The sequence below is a fragment of the Channa argus genome, chromosome 5 (assembly GCF_033026475.1).
Source record: "Channa argus isolate prfri chromosome 5, Channa argus male v1.0, whole genome shotgun sequence".
Lineage (NCBI taxonomy): Eukaryota > Metazoa > Chordata > Actinopteri > Anabantiformes > Channidae > Channa > Channa argus.
The window spans coordinates 29,011,401-29,028,532 of record NC_090201.1 but is presented as its reverse complement, the minus strand read 5'-3'; the positions used below and the strand labels follow the sequence as shown (position 1 = coordinate 29,028,532).

General features: G+C 39.7%; 1 protein-coding gene across 3 annotated transcripts; it reads right to left on the bottom strand.

Annotated features, from left to right (window-relative positions):
- Window positions 1–2,373: 2,373 nt before the first annotated feature.
- smpd4 (sphingomyelin phosphodiesterase 4) lies at window positions 2,374–16,797 on the bottom strand. 3 transcript variants are annotated; one of them, XM_067504841.1, is made up of 20 exons: window positions 16,434–16,797; window positions 16,259–16,326; window positions 15,960–16,046; window positions 15,014–15,150; window positions 14,814–14,889; window positions 14,486–14,594; window positions 13,471–13,523; window positions 13,217–13,368; window positions 12,938–13,070; window positions 12,489–12,560; window positions 9,294–9,431; window positions 7,916–8,070; window positions 7,468–7,558; window positions 7,147–7,244; window positions 6,399–6,562; window positions 5,565–5,770; window positions 5,189–5,419; window positions 4,781–4,912; window positions 4,525–4,653; window positions 2,374–3,462 (listed from the first exon to the last, which is right to left on the bottom strand). In XM_067504841.1, the coding sequence occupies exons 2-20, from the start codon at window positions 16,295–16,297 to the stop codon at window positions 3,142–3,144; spliced, it is 2,523 nt and encodes an 840-aa protein (XP_067360942.1). In that variant the 5' UTR covers window positions 16,298–16,326; window positions 16,434–16,797; the 3' UTR covers window positions 2,374–3,141. The 3 variants fall into 3 exon arrangements, with proteins under 3 accessions (XP_067360942.1, XP_067360943.1, XP_067360944.1); XM_067504842.1 differs by having other exon boundaries at window positions 9,342–9,431; window positions 16,434–16,796; XM_067504843.1 differs by lacking the exon at window positions 9,294–9,431 and having other exon boundaries at window positions 16,434–16,796.
- Window positions 16,798–17,132: the final 335 nt, after the last annotated feature.

Sequence of the window (17,132 nt, the reverse complement as noted above, 5' to 3'; positions counted from 1 at the left end):
GGAGAGGACTTGGTCATCAGTCATAAAGGAAACCTCAGTCTCTGGCTTAAGGATCCTCAGAGTGTGTCCCAGTTTGTGTATGAGAACAAACCCAAGTGTACAACACAGTGAGAGGGAATGTGGTTAAACAAGAGGTCTTTATTCTGAGACAAAAGGGAAAAGAACAAATGACAAAAACTCGGAAACAGGCATAACGGACGAGGGGACTAAATAGGATTCTAGAAACAAGGCTTCTGTGGAACTTAACAAAGGTCAAGTTCCATAGGCTGTAGAAACCCAAAAACAAAGCTTTTACTATCACTTTGGTGATCTTTCTTCCCCAGTGAGCTTGTTTTGGCTCCTCAAAGTCTTTCCACAGCTCTTCAAAGTATCACTCCCACCAAGTTATTCTTCTATCCATACTTTTCAAGTGTTTCAGTTATCATTTTTGTGAGGCCTGCTGTGACTTAGCTTTCTGCTGACTAGTTTGTGGGTTGCATGCCAATTGATTTGAATGAATTCAGTCTCGATTCGAACACTGTTCCAAAGTGTTTTTTTTGTAAAAAGTTACAGTCCTTTATTTGTACTGTGAGTATCTTTGGCAATGATCAAGGAAAGATATGACCTGTTTTCTCTTACTTTGTTCATATAGATAAGACTCCAGTGTGAGATAGTTCTTGAGTTCTCCTGTTCATACTGACCATTAACAGATACATTCCTTGCATAACAAAGTAAATGAACAGTCTATGTTCTGTGTAAACTGCATATTCTAATGTCAGTTTCCTTGTTGAGCTGTGGTTAAAGGGATACTGACACAAAAAGGGAATTATTTCTTTGATTAGAAGAGAATGGGAGAGAATGATGAGTATAAATGCTATATTAGCTTCAGATAATGAAGGGATATTCAGAGTAACTATGGATTTTATTCCCCCTCACATACAGTGGATGTTTTACAAATAATGATTACAGTGAGTGAAAGATTGTGACTATATGATTTTATACAAAAGACAGACACATATCCTTTATAACCCACCTAACTGCAGTGTGGACCTCTGGAAAAACACCTTTGTTCATAGGAATGGGAAGAAAAAGAATGAAGGGACACGGTTCTGGTATGTGGTCGGGACAAACAGGGGCAATTGCTAACTTTACTGAGCTTAATTCAGGTTCCTGCCTTACATCCACTTCTTTTTGTAATTGATCCCAGACATCAGACACACTTGAACACAACTAAGACCACCGAGTACATATGCAGTGTATAGAACAACGAACACTAAAACACTACAGAATGTCTGACTTGTACTACGAATGTAAATGTGATACCAGGTGTCCTCTGCTACTTGTGACCTGTGTGGCTTGAGACCTGTTGCTCTTCTTTTTTTAACCTTTTGCCACAACTTCCTTATCCTCTGTTTGTTCTGTTCAAAACTTTCCAAATGCACGACCAGCGACTCATAGGATAGTCTCTTTGGGGGGGTGTTAAATCCTTGCTGGATTTCACTTGATCATACTAGGGGACCGTGATGGGAGATGTCACCACCACCCGCCTCTGCTTCTGCACTTACTTGCTCCGCCCCCCTTTCCGTGTCCATCTATCTCTGTATCGGTTCCATTCATCTCTGGCTCCATTTTGCCTTCTTCTGCCTCACTGGTCAGCTCCAATGGTAAGAACATGCATCGTGTAATGAGGCATCTGTCATGGCATCCACATACTCGTGCCAGTGGGGTTTGAAGTGAGGCTCTAATTTTTCCAACATGTTTAGCAGTGTTCTGTTCTTAGTGGACTTTTGCAAATGTACTAGTGTGAATTTCTTTCCCCTGATTGGTAATGTTGTAACATGAAGTTTTATCTATATTAAGTACCCTGCACCAGACTGTCTCTGACTGCAGGACAGAGCAGGGTAACTGTCCTGTAATAGAAATACTAAGATGAGAAAAACAGTTAATGCTTTTTGAAAAGAAAGTCATACCATCTATCGACAACTTTAGTTTGGCTATTAAGTCAAATTTGAAATGCATATTAAAAGTTCATAAAATGTTTGGCTTTAATTCCTTGATTCCATTAGGATGATGTCACACATCTACAAACATTTTTTTGGTACAAACTACTGAATAAAGAAAAAAAAATTATCAAGCAAAACAGTTAACTTATCAATGCACTTTATGTTTTGGCCTTTGTCTTTAAATGATGTTTAAAACAAATCTTTAACAACAAACAGCAACACTATTTATTTACAATTTTAATGTGAACTGCATTTAGAAATGCCAGGCAATCATATTAAAAACATATATTTATAGTCCTTTTAAAATAAAAGGTTTGCCAGTCTATGTTCACTCTGCTGCCAACAGGATTCCTAAAGGTCTCATTATAAAAATGGTATTTGTTTGTTAGAAAGAAGATTTTGATCTGAACTAAGTCACTTACACTGACATTGCGAGAACAGGAGCAGGCTATAATATTTCAACAAAGGGAATAATACAAAGTTTCAATAATTAATCTGCCAACAATTTATATTCTGTTAAATCCTGTTTATTGTTGTTTTGTTAATTCTGTTAATAACAAAACATGTTAAAGCTTTTTAAATAAAACAATCTGCAGCTTTTCAGTGTCTTTCCATTTTAGTAAACAATACTGTGAAGCATGAAGAAAGTCAGGTATTAAAATTTGGAGCTGATATAGTTTTGAGATGTAGAAAATTTTAATTTTTCTATATTTTCTTTAGTCATCTGAGCCAAACAAATAAGAAGAAGGAGTTTTACACACTGAAAACAGGAAGTCAGTGTCCCCCCAAACCTTTAGGAATCACACATTCAGATTTAAAACTTACAGCTGCTGTTTATTGTCAGTGAGACAAGGCTTTGTAGCCGTGTACCCCTGACCTCGATTCCACTGAAAAGTAAAGCAAAATTAATTAACCTTTCAGCATTAAGAAAATGTAATACAATAGAGGAAAAGCTGATCATTGCCATCTCAATTTCCTGATAGGTCGTGCTTCTTTAATACATAATGCAACATTTTTACCAGAACAGAAATAAAAAACAAGAACGATGGTGGATATGTCGGAAAACAACTGTCCAGTTTGAGCAGACCACGCTAATAACGTGTGCAACACAAAACACCCCCATGCTGTATTTGTATGTGTGAATGTGTGTGAGGCTCAACTAGTGTGTTTTCAGTTTATCTCCAAATAGCGTCATCAAAAGTCCATACAGGAACCCCCCTGTGAGGATGAGCACAGTGCTGGATACAGGGCCTAATGACAGCAGGGCTCCAAACACATAGAGGAACATGAGCAGCAGAATGGTCCTGTAGCTGGCCAGGGGGCGCAAACTCAGCCTCGGTTGATTGTTCCTCTCTAATGTCCGCCGGGACAACGGGCTGTGCTTCAGTTTGATGGTGGAAGAAGGATCCGTTAAGTAGCGACGACCCAGGCGACCCAGGAAATCTGGACGTGTACAGAGTGCATTCATGTGCCCCCCAAACTGTAAGAGAACAGAAGAAAAAACTAAAAATAATAAAATCTTATAAAATATTTAGTGTGTGGTCATCAAATCAGCAGATCATGTCAAAGTGCCTTTCCTGTAGGCTTTTTAAAGAGCTCTGTTATTTCATTTTATGGGCTAGTTAATATTATACATGTGTGACATGGTTTAACTAATCACAGAGCAGTTTAATTTTTACATCGTTTACATGTGATGCAGTCCAAGGTAAAGAAGAGCTTCTCCAAACCCGTCTCCAGAGTTTGGAAATCTGAGCTGAGCAGGTTGATGATTTAGTGTGTACAGGTAAAGGGAGATCTGGTAACACTCTTTTATATGTTATCTCTAAATTCTGACAGGTGGTGGCAGTAGAGGGACATTTTACTCTTAAAGCATCAGCCTTTGTCTGGTAGAACAACAAACTTTGACTTGCTTGTTCCTGTTAATGATTTCCATTTGTTCTATGACAAAGTCATATCTTAACAAGATTATTCTTGCCTGTCCAAAATGAACAATGGAAACCGGAACCGGAAATAATACAATGTTTCTTCTTCACTTGATTTCTGAGGCCGTCTGTAACAGAAGAATGGCCTGTTCCCTGCCATTGGACAAGCTTGATGTATGCTCAAACTGAGGCCGACCACTTCAGCACGTTAGTTTATGAGCTCAGCTACCTGCTACTAAAGTCAGAATCTTACACCTGCATTAACTGATTTTTGGCCATTGTGTGTAAGTGGACGCAAGCTGTGAACACAAAACTGACCCAATGTCATGATTTTAATCAATGCTGTGACCGTGTGAGCAAACTGCCTCCTATTTACACATCCAGCAGTAATAGACCAACGTTATTATTTACTTGGATTTAGGTTTGTGGCCACAATGTGCTATTCATCTCCTTTTAGCTGCTTTACTTTACACTTAAGCTCCACGTTGGTGCCACTTTGCTGTCACTTGGCAGGCAGAGTACTTTTTCAACTGAACAGCTGCCTGCTGTGACCCAACGACACAATCATTACATATTGAGACACATTAAATGCAGCCGTGGCCTTTTCTGGCCCCACTTACCCTCTCATTAATCAGAGAAGAGATCCTGTAGAAAAGCCTGACCAGCAGGGCATTCTCATAGCTCCGAATGGGCTGCAGCTCCAGGTCTCCCTGATACTGAATGTCAAACCTGCGCAGTCCATTTATGATCTGCAAAGATGGATACAACACAGACACACATATAACACAGACACAATGTCAGTGTTTGTGTTTGCTGCTGTGCCCACAGCTCTCATGCACACCCTCTTCCTCATGTCAATAAAGCAGAAATACTAACCTGCCTCCTGCCCAGGTCAGTGAGGATAAGTCCATTCTCTCCCTGGATGCAGTCTGGCAGCTGCTTGCAGTTGCCATCATCCTGGGAAGAACCCAGGTTTGATATGAGCTGAGTCAGCTGCCCCTGGTTTAGCTGCACAACAAAGACACATACATTTAAGCAGGCGAAGAACTATATTCTCTCAATGTCCGAGCTTTCATTTGGCAATAACAAAAAAGAAAAAGTAAGTAAATTATTTAATAAAATATTAGTGGGTTAGTCCTTAATTGGAAACTATATCATTTTGTGAATTCAAAAGAGCCTGAAAGCTACTAAAGTATGCAATATAATAAACTCTCCAAACGGAATGCTTACTGGAGGGAATAAAACAGAGACAGAATATGCAAGTCACAATAAAAATAATCTGACTTTGAAGATTTGACACAGGTTCTCCAAAGCTCTGTCCAGGAACTCATGGGTCTTTTTCAGGCATTCCCCGCTCTCCTCTGGCTCAGCCCCAGAAAAGGTGGTGTTGAGATCATAAGAGCCCAGTCCAAACCAAGACAGGAAGGAGCTATTGGCTGCCACGTCATTGGAGTGATCAGATATCCTCTTGGCTGTTTGTCGGGCTTGTGCGATGATCTGGATTAACTTCATGACCTGCAAAAAGAATATAAAAGGAGACTTTGAGAAAACAAAGGGTCTTTTCAGTTTGACTTTCCACTGCATTATGACTAATGATTCTGTCTCTGGCTTTAAGCTGTGATGTGAGATGTCAGCCCACACATGAACAAGACGGACTTACTGCTCCTCTGAGCTCTGTGCCAAACATCTGTTTGTACTGACAGTCCTGTCCTTCCAAAGCATAGACGTGACTCTTCACTCTAAACACCATGTCCGTTACCACACGTTGCCGTGACGACAGGTAGCTTCCTCCTTGGCTTGGCGTGAGGTAGCCACGGGGCTGGCGGTGGTGGAGGACATGCTCAGGCTCCAGAAACAACTGCTCTCCTGAAGAGAGGCGATTAATTCAGGTTTTCTGTATAGATGAACTTTGTTTTCACAGTTTAAAGACAGAAAAACATTTGATTTAATAAGCTACTTTCCTTGTAAGGTTTTGTTATTGCCATAACTTACACGTTCATCAATCAATAAATACCTGAATAAAAGTCAGAAAATAAAAAAGAAATAAATGCAAAATCGACATGCTAAGATTTATTTTTGACCAAATATTTGACTGACCGAAAGGAAGAAAACAAACAAACAACAAAACTGTAAATAAATTGTTTGAATGTGAAACAACTTCACAACATATAACCACTGAAGAAAAGTAGTGATAAAACTGTGCTCCGGTATGTATTTTCTGATAATGCAGTGCTTTATACTTCAGTTGGGACAAATATACAGTGACGCTGGTAAAACTGTTGATTCTAGCAAGCATCCTATTGATACTGAGACAATAAAAAAGTCATATTGAACTTGACACTTGGCAATTTATCCTAGTCTAATTTGATTGATGCATTGTTTGCTTAAAGTATGTTTAAAGTAGAAGAACCTTCCTCTGTTATGTAGAAAGCGCATCGTTTTCCACAATACTTAAATTTAAACAAAGCTAAGTCTCCTCTTGTTCTGTCCTCACCTTTCTGGATCATTTCTGGCAGGTTTGGCTGAGCAAACACTTTGGCCACCCTGAAAACCATCAGGGCATTTTTGGCATTAACCAGATCTGTTCTCACTGCTCTGTTCAGGAACACCTGGAACAGCTTTGTGTATACGAGTAGGTTCTCCTGAACAAACGACTCCCTGCAAAAAAGCAAAGCTAATGTTACACCACATTATGAACAAGTCTACACCTCAGTGATCTCAGTACAGTGTGACCATAACATCCATCGTAAACGCTGTATTTATCAAATGCATAATTGTCTGAATATCAGACCTGCCAACCTTGAAGAAATTAATCTTATTCTAAAAAACATTTTAGTGGCCAAAAACAGATACAACACATCCATCCATCCATTATCTTCAACCAAATATCCTGCTCAGGGTTGTGGGGGGCTGGAGCTTATACCAGCTGTCAGATGGCAAGAGGTGGGGTCCACCATGGACAGGACTCCAGTCTCTCTCAGGGCCAACATAGAGAGACAGACAGACACCTATAGGCAATTTAGAGTCACCAATGAACCTAACATGGATGTCTTTGAACTGTGAGAGGAAACCCGAGGAAACCCACACAGGCACAGGGAGAACATGTGAACTCCACACAGACAGGCCACAGCCAGTTGGTAGATTAGGACTGGGGACCGACTACCTGTGAGGCAGCAGAGCTAACCACTCCACCTCCACATTATCTGGCATAACACATAATAGCCTATATTTTGATCATTTACCATTTGTCAGGTACAACCCTGTTCTGGTCTGGCTGAGGATTGCTCTTCTCCCCCGTGTATCTCCACGGCTGGATGAAGCTGAGCCATGTCTCCAACACCTTAACATAGAAATGACAATAAATTATGCAGCATAGCTGAAGTTACTATGAACTCACTCCTTATACTGGCTGTTTGTTACAATAACTAAAAGATTTAAACAGTTTTTACTGAAATTCTTTATGTAACAGTGCAAAACCAAACAGTTTGAAATTTCTGTTAGACAAGATCCATCAAAAGGAACCAAACCACCATCAAAAACTGTTCTGAATAGGTGAGACTCACCGCTCTGAAAGAGGCATCTAAGGGCCAGTGACTGAAGCAATGCTGGAGAAACAGGTAGAGTTTCTGTTGCACAAAACGCTGAACAACGACTCTGTAAAATAAAACATTTAGTGCTTGTGCGTTTAATGAAGAGTTATGTACAAGTTAAGTACAAGCATGAAAAAAAAAAAATCACATTACATAATTCCTGCACACAGATCAACCACATCATAAATACCCATTTCATACTTTTCCAACTTCATGCTCTGTTTTTGTCATTTTAACTCACTGCAATCAAGGACCAGCAGCATTTATACATAGATGAACAATGTTAAAAGAGTTTGTGAAATGAGTCAAAAGAGCTTATTCAGAGAACATTCAACCATGACTGTAATTTATTTCACATATTTTGCCTTGTTTGTCGACAAAGCATTTTAATAGTTATAGCAGAATGTATGAAAAGGCTGACCTCTTGAACTCTTCCAGTGGGCTGGTGTGAGTGTGCGAATGGGCTGAGGGTGAGGAGGGCAGCTGCTCGGGCTTCTGGCTGTTGGAAAAGGCATGCAGATGTTTGACCAGGAGACGCACCACCAGCACATGCTCATCTGTTGGAGTGAAGGGCTCCTGAAAAGACAATCAGTCACAAAGTGCTCCACAAAAATGAGCCACCCTGCTCCCAGTTTCTAAAGCAGCCAATAATAATGCAGCCCGCTCCACAAGCAGCCAAACAAATCAGCAAAGGCTCAGTTAGAGTACAGAGGTCCCACGCTACCTTTTGACTGAGCTACTGCGTCTGTGTTTGTTCTATATCCTAAAATGATTGTTTTATTATCATTTAATCCTCACTGTGGCACTGACACGGGTATTGTTTTAACCATAAATCTGCCTTAGTTTTTTTGCACATCCACAAAAATTGACTTTTGTTCAATAGTAAAACTAGTGTAGACTAACAGAGTAAGTAAGGTGTTTTAGATGACTTTAAATATATAAACTTTACATTAGATTTGACCATGTTATCACAACTGGGTTTTTATTAAAACATAACAAACAAATTTTAGTAAATTATCCTGACTATGGAAGATTGGAAAGGAGGGACCTCAATACTCCATGACCTGATCATAGGAAGTTTCCACTTCTTGCTAATACCAACAATCATTGCGTTAATAAATGCTTTGTATACAAATTTAGCCAAAGTTAAAAAATTACTTCTAAATTACCTTATAATTTCATTAGTTTATAGGTGGCCTGTAACTTTTTTTTTTTCCAAGCGTAGTAGTATCTTTTGCTTTCCACACAGAAACGGTGTCAATCGAAAGAAACATTAAGCACAAAAACATGCCTTTGAAATCCACATAATGACAAGCGAGAACCACAGCCAAACCACAAACTATTTGCTCACAGATTTTAAGTCCAAAAGCATCATTCCAAGTTTACTTTCCTTGTCAAGGATACTTCTCCGAAGAAATTTACCGTTTACAATCAGACTAGATTTTTTAAATCTCAAATTGTAGAGAGAAATTGCTGCTTGACGATTTCTACATGAAACAGTCAGTTTGAGGTCAACAGATCTGGTTACAATTTAATGTCAATCTCTAACAAATATGAGAACAAAAAATCGGAATTAAGGAGGAACCACTTTTACTGTTCACTAGCCAGTCCGTTTTTTAAACAAAAGCTAAAACCATTGAAAGCATTGCTGTTATGTGCAAAAGCAGGATAAAGCATGCAAACTTATTTTAGCCTGTATCTGGCAGCATCAGGCTGGCGACTGGTAGGACGATGCATAACTATGGTTGTCAATGTGAGAGAAGTACCCTTGACTGTGACCTTAACTGACTGAGGTTTACCTCCAGGAGGCCCCAGAGGGGCGGGGGTGAATGAAAAGGTAAAAGTACTTGGTAGGTGTGGAGGGTCCCAAAGCCTGGTGGGGCGTGCGGTTGGCACGGCATGCTGGACATACTGAGGCGGTACTGCAGCAGCGCCAGCTGTTCACCCGTAACCACCAGGAGGGAGAAGAAGATGAGGATGAGGAAAGACAACAACAAAAAAGGTAGAGGAAGAACAACAGCAAAGAGAGAGGGAGTGGGAAAGTGACAATAAGGGAGGGTGAGGAAGAAGAGGAAGGGAAAAGTAGCAGGAAGAAGAGGAAGAAGGCATACATGAGAAAAGGAGGCAGCAAAAAGGAGAGTGCAACCAGACAGAAAGAAATGCCAGAAACATTGAGGAGGAAAGGAGCAGAAACAGGAGAGGAGAGAAACAAAAATAAGATATTGACTGGAACACTATCTTTAACTGCTGGGGAACGATGCAGAGACTTCTCCTACGCTGTACACAGAGGAGATGACACTGACTTAGGGATGGGAATCATTTTTTCTGGACTGAAAAATGTGAAATACGTTTTTTACTCTACACAGGCGTCTTTTTTAGGAAAAGGTCTGCCATCATGGAAGGTCGTGTGTGGAAATGCATCATTTCTAGAGTTTGACTGATCAAGCACATCCATATCAAGTAAGAAGTTACTGCAAATTGGTGCTCGTTGGCATCTTTACACAATACTGCACCTTAAATGCAGATTGATTGTCAAAGTTAAACAGAGCTCATTCATAGTGACTTTAATAACTCCCATCCCCAGTGTTTAACATCATTAACAGAGTGAACTCATAACTGCAAAATTTTGTTTTGCATCCTTAAAACCAAAAACAATCATTGAAGAGCTGTATTTGCAGAGGAACAATAATTTAGATATGTTGTGTTTTTTCCTAAACACATGTACTGATTCAACCAAACTTGATTTGATCTATACTGTAAATGAAAAGAGCTTTAATTTCAAGCCTTGACTTGTTTACGGTAAAATTCAAGCTGAGATCACCTGTCCAAAATCTTGCAGTTTAAGTCCACTCTTAAAGGATGGACACAAAACACAACAACATGGTGGTTAAAACATTAAACAGGAATTTTAAATGGGGGAGTTGACAAAAACACCAATATACAGGTCATTGGGGTGGAAGATAAAATAAGATGTGGTGAGGTTATTTCACTGTTTCCTGTGTGCAGCATTATGGAGCAGTACCAGAGCCCAGTGAGTTACTTTGATATTTCAGAAATATAAATATTAACTGGGCAACTATGTGTAATTGTTGGCCAGCAGACAGAAAATTAGAAACTACCTTGAATGTCTGACAAATCATTTTTAAAGCAAACCATCAGTAACAACTTGAGGTTTATTGTCTTGTCCAATGTCAAAGCTCTACATTAAACTATTATTACATTAAATTAAACCATCTTTGGATTTTGGACACGCTCACAACTTTTCATTGTATATGCATATGTACATTGAAACTTAGCAAAGCCCCTCAGAAATTTAGCACTAGGTCACCAACAATGGGAATAATTTTGGATACTTTGATATTGAAGGAACTAGGGAAAAAAAACATACTGCTACATAAATACTGAGGAAACAGGGTTGATAGATGAACAATGAAATGTACTGACATCATATTAGACATGCAACTTATACAGCCAGGAGACAAAGCATAAGGTTTACAAAAACAGGGCTTTATCCTTTACATTGTACTGCATGTACAATCTAGGCAGAAAAACAAAAACCAGTGAAAAGTCTCACTGTGAATGTCCATGATGGCCCTAAAGTATTCAGCCTGTGAAGATTAGATTAACCATATCAATACATTTATTCTTCTACCACAGGATTTCCTCCATTTTCTAGATGGAATTAATCATTTATCCTTTCAGATATGTCCACAGGACACAGTAAAGACCGTGACACAAACTAACAGTTTGCCGTCTGTCAAAGTTGTGGTGTCCTGCACCATCAGCACTAGTCAGACCCCTGTCTATGGCTTTTCAGACGGTTCTGTTGGTGAGAGACTGCTCTAATTGACTGTTCAGTCAACTGTTCAAACTATACACCACAATGGGACTGACTTATTATGAGAAGCATTCTTGATTTGAAGTAGCTATAAACTGTCTGATGAATGAGAGTGGTGAGAAAATAATTGGTAAGCAAATTGCTGCCTTGTTTACAATTTTTATATCCACGATACCAGATCTTGCATTTTCTCTTCCTCTCTTTGTTGGCACTCATCCTTTTTTGGTTTTGTGTGTCGTGGCCCTAAAAGTTCAAACATGTCAATACTAAAGAAGAGCCGCGCTGCATGAACTAGATCTAATCTATTCCAAACCAGGCTGTGTCTCCAGAAGCGGCACTGTGTTGTAACTTTGTGCTGGTGTTTCACGTGCAGCCACACAGATCACAAAAAAATGATACACTTAGTGACTTTCAGCATGCAAACAATTTAAAAGGAAGCTAAAGCACTACTACTTGGAACACATGCCAAATCTCTTAATGCAGTAGCTTTACTCTAACGATTCATATGCTAGAAATTAAAAAAAAGTCATAAATATAGAATTTCTAAAGCCAGAACAGCTTTTAAAAGGGGGGGATGGTGATGCCAACATTCACAAGGCAAAGCACATCATTTGTTCTTCTAGCAGCGGCCACAGTTTAAACATTGCACATATCAACAATTTCTGTTAAAATGTACAATGTGCCACTGTACTTGATGCTGGTTAATTTTAACAATCCTGGTGCCAGCTAGAAATGCACATGCTTGCAGTGTGAATACAGTGTGAGGTTACCTACCCATAACCATAACTTAAACATTTAAAACAACCCCAAAAGCCTAAATTATATAATCTCTATAATTTTCTGTAAAAACTGGACAACTTCACCCCAGCCTGCTTAGGGTATTTACAGGCTACAGTAGCTGGTATATCTTATAAATAAGCCCACACACAACTTCGCAAAACTCAATAGAACTTTCAAATGGTACCTGGTCAGGTACCTAAGGTGGCGCAAATAACAAAACCCCACCCTGGGCTTGCTCCAAAATGGGAAAGACATGAGTGGAGATGTGGGGAAGATTGTGGTCAGCAAGTCAACAGCCAGCCGTGCGATACTGCAGTGCCGGGGGAAAGGTGTGAAGAGGAGATATATGTGGGGAGGTGACAGTCTTTTTCCTTACCTTCACCTGAGGAGACTGCAGCTTCTGGTACATCTCCAGGGAGTAGTGATGGAGCCAGATTTCCACAAACATCTTAAGAGATGAAATGAACACATATCATTTCACACATTCAAAAACTTGACACAGCATTTTAAATATATTCTAAACCATTGACAATTTGTCAATGTACTGACAATTTTCAAGCCTAAATATTTATTTCCATTCCCTTCATTTTGGACCGTTTGTCAGAAACAGTGACAAATGCTTATTTTCTTGAAGCCCAAGGTAAGAAGTTTTTTCCAATCAGAATATTAATGGATGATCAAATTAGCCAGTATCTGTAGCTGTAACACCAATTGTAGCTCTCAGACATTAAACCCGCTTCAAAATAATTTCCTGCTTATAAAAAACAACTCTCAAAACTGCATGCATGGGAGGCACAGTAACCCTCCGGCTGATTAGTGTCTTACCTGTAACAGTGTTTCGGACCTCCAGATTTCCTGAGCTGCAGGGTCTGCATTAACTGAGGGTTGATGGAAAATGTGATGTTTCAGGAGACTGGGGCTGTGAACACCATAACCAGCAAAAGAAACACTGGAGGATCTGTATATTTTAAAGCCAGACAAAAGGAAAATGTAATTCAGACTGGTAGCAGGACAACAGCTTTTTAATTTTTCCCCTTATTAAAATCTTCAGACTAGTATAACTCATATAATGGGTGTTTATTATACCCGTCTTGCTATAAATACCTTGGCGAAGGTGCAGTGACGGAACCTCTGGAATCAGAGAAAGGAGAAGGGGGCACACTTCCTTCACTGGGGAGGAAGTATTTGAGGTATGTGTCCACCAGCACAAAGTAAGCACTGTCTGTGGAGCTTCCAAGTTGGCCTTGGGGGTAGATCTGAAAACAAAGTCTGGTTTACTTTTACCTGTGAGACCTATGTGAATATATTGTGATCATTCCTCTTAGATGGTGAATGTAATAATGTTTTGGCAAACTTACTTTTGGCATGATCAGACAGTAGGCAAAATTGAACATGAAGAATTCAAATGGATCTACAAAAAATTAAGGAATAACTGAATTTCTTTTTGGTAGTACACAAATGGCCTTGTTCTCTCCTGTGTCTCAGAGCAAGCACTTTCTTACAAAGTCTACTGTGCATCAAAGCCACACAATAACAAACTGTTGCAATAACTTCCTGAAGCAATCTAGACAGATGATTAAGATTAATCATTAAGTTAGTCAACCTAAAAAATAAGGTATATTTTGTTCATCATTACAGTAATATTTAAAGTAAACTGTGAAAAAAACTCTGTTTTTTGTCTTTGGTAGAAACCTAAATACTGTTGATACAAATTTTTCACCATTCAAACAGACATTTACTTGGGCTCTGGGAGGTCATTTTCCCTATTTAATCACATTCCATAGAACAAATCAAAAATGATGCTTCAGGTGAGTCATAATGAAAATAGCTGTCCTACAAATACCCAGTGAAACCTGTTGATGTATGTATTTGATGATTATTTGAGAAAATGTGTGTATATGCAAATTACGGTCTCGTCATTCAGACACGAACTCTGGACAATGTCAGAAGAATTCAGCCTCTGGCATTATTCCGAGTGGGCTTTTAGACATCTAACTCACTGCTGGAGATTGCCGGAGTGAGAAGCGTCCACAAGGCAAAAATCTGCTTGACTTCCATGGGCATAGGAGGATCAACGTGATACAAAATTGTAAATTTGGGTGGTTTGTTTACATCACATCAGACATCAAACATGCCCACACGATCACTTTTAATCCTCCAAACAATTTGGCAGAGAACAGCGTGTTTCACGCACAAGTTCATGCGCATTATACGGACATTGCACTAGGGAGCTTGAAAGAAATAATCCGGATAATGTCGGCAGCATTTTCATTCACACATGCACCAACCTCCTAAAAAGGTCAGGATAATGTCAGAATTCCAGTCTGACAGGGGCTATTGATAATCCCTTATGAACACTAAAGAAAAGGATACTGAGGGAGAGGTTCAGAGTCAGTAGACCAGAGAGGGGAAACTGCAACTTGTTGTGGAACAGCGGACAATCTGGCAGAACTCCTTCCTGGATGCAGGCCTTAACAGGACCCTTGAGGACACACCAAGGAGAATTCAAGTTACAATATTAAATAGTGAAATAAATAGAATAACTGACGGGATGCCAGTGTTTACTCCAAAATGACAACTCACGACAATAATCCATTCAACTGAGACACACGCAAAGCCGAATCTATGTCGCATGGTAACAAAGGAGGTGGAGTTTCACCAAAGGTAGCTGGTGATGCACACGCAAAGGAGACAAACTTACCGGTAGGTAACTGACAGGTATTTCATATTTGTACTCTTCTGCTTGAAGTTTATACACAAGCTTCATCATTGGCCCACTGAAAACAGAATTAGACAAAAATGATGAGCTAATGACAGGACTAATGAACAGTATAACACTTGGCTCAACATATTTTGATCTAGTTATGTAGTAAATGTAGTGATGTAGTAAACTGTAACTACCTGGGGTTTAGAAACTCCATGACAATGTTGTACTCGTTGCTTCTTGAATGCAGAAGTCGCAGGTTCCAACCAGCAATGATGCCATCCAGACTGCCAAACACACTTTCCACTAGCCAGGGGAAAATCAAGTGCAGCTCCTAAAGAGGAACACATTCACATTATACACAAAGTGAGGAGAAACTGGTAACACATTTTAAAACTGTGGCAGACAGCGCGGCTGTACTGAACAGTTTGCTGTGCTTGTACCAGAGAGAGAGCCAAACAGACAAGCACTGAACAATATGAATACTTGGCAAGTGTTGCAGGAAGAATGCAAATACTATTTGAATTATGGATGGGGTTAGTAAAGGGACCACTATGTGTACGAGTCAGCTGTTTTCATTCTGTTTTTGAAACTGACAAGAGTTTCTATGTTGAGAGATTTTGAGATTTTTTAATGTAAGGTGGTGTCAGCTGCACACTCAGATATCTGAAGTTAACTTTAGACCAAAAAAACATTAATACCATGGATGAAACTATACATTTTGCTATTCTCTACAAGAAAATAAATAAATAAAAAATAAAGGCTACAACACAACCCACACACACTGCAATCCTGCCATCTCACACTCATCCTTTGTGTTGATCAAAACAGCTGCTCTCAAACAGAACTTCAACTGTCCACAGTAACACCAACAATGTATGAGAACCAACGCAGTATGACGTAGATAAGAAACACATTTTCTCAATTGATTCATTACTGTATGTTTTGTCATTGTATTGTTTAGAGCCCATGAACTGCTTCCTACAACCGAAGAACACAATGTGAAATTCAGGTATTCAGCATCCTCTCATTTGAGAAGCTGGAATCGATCTAACCAGCCAACGTTAAATTAGAGCATTAGCATTTACAACAAATAAACCAGGTTGCAAACACTAAACACTGGAGTAGGAGAGATAACCCCACCTTTGCAGGATATTCATCAATAATCTTCACGAGATCTTGGCATCGCTGGAGGAGAGGTTTGGTGATCGAATCCGCTTTAAGGTTGGCCTGGAAAAGCACCACAACACACCAATCACACATTTAGTAAATCACACAGCAAAAGACACATTTTCTAGAGACTTATTCAAAGGGGCAAATTATTAGTTCTTGTATTACTGAAATGAGAGAGAAGAGAGAGAGAATTTTCTCTACTTAACTTTCATCATAAGCATCGGCGGTCATTAGTCAGAGAAAATGTAATCGTGATATAAGAGACTCACCAGCAGGAAACTAGGCTGTTGCAATGTTTGAGCAGCCATGTAGAACCCTGCTGTTCTTTGATTCCCACCTGTTCGTGTAAAGAAACACAAAAGCTTACATTTCTTCAGTCTAACTTAACTAGAAAGTCAACTTAGCCTTGAGTTAAGTTGTTAACATTCCTAAAACAAAACAAACCTTGTGTTAGCTGGTCACTAAAATTGGGGGGCAGTGGCGACACGAAAATAACTGTATCTCACATTTGGTGAAAAACAATCCACACGCGCGTCAGTGAACCACGCAAGTTAGCACGAGCGAGTGGGCTAGCGTCCTATTTTAGCCAGCAGAGAGCCAACCGACAGCGATGGCGGTAAAGTCTGCTAGCGCCTCAAGCAAACACGAGCTACAAACGTGGAGGAAATGTTCACGCTTTCAAATGGGCAGCGCTTTCCCTTCGTCGCTGACAAGAACCCTGAAGATCTCGGCAACTTCTCCACAAACGTCTACAGCCGCTCCGTTCAAACATAACTGAGCGTGGCGCAGACGTTAGTTTCTTCTTCTTTGGTGCTGTACGTCGGTTGATTGTCATGTTGGTGCTCATTAGCGCCACCGCCTGGAGACACTTTTCAGAAAACCAAATTCAACAGTCCTGCATCGAATCCTCAAGGGAGGATGTTGTTAGGTTGAAATGTTCTATTTTGTCCAAACAATCATTACAATGAAGTTAGGTTTGGTAGCAAAAATGCCCCAATAATACGGCGGCGCATTGCATTCACCAAAGAAAAAAAATAGAGCCCTCATGTCATAATTTCAATATAAGATCTCTAATTTCTACCTTTAACAACAGATGTCCTCTGTTTTTTTCCAGTGTGTCGTTTTTTCCTTTTTAGTTCTGGC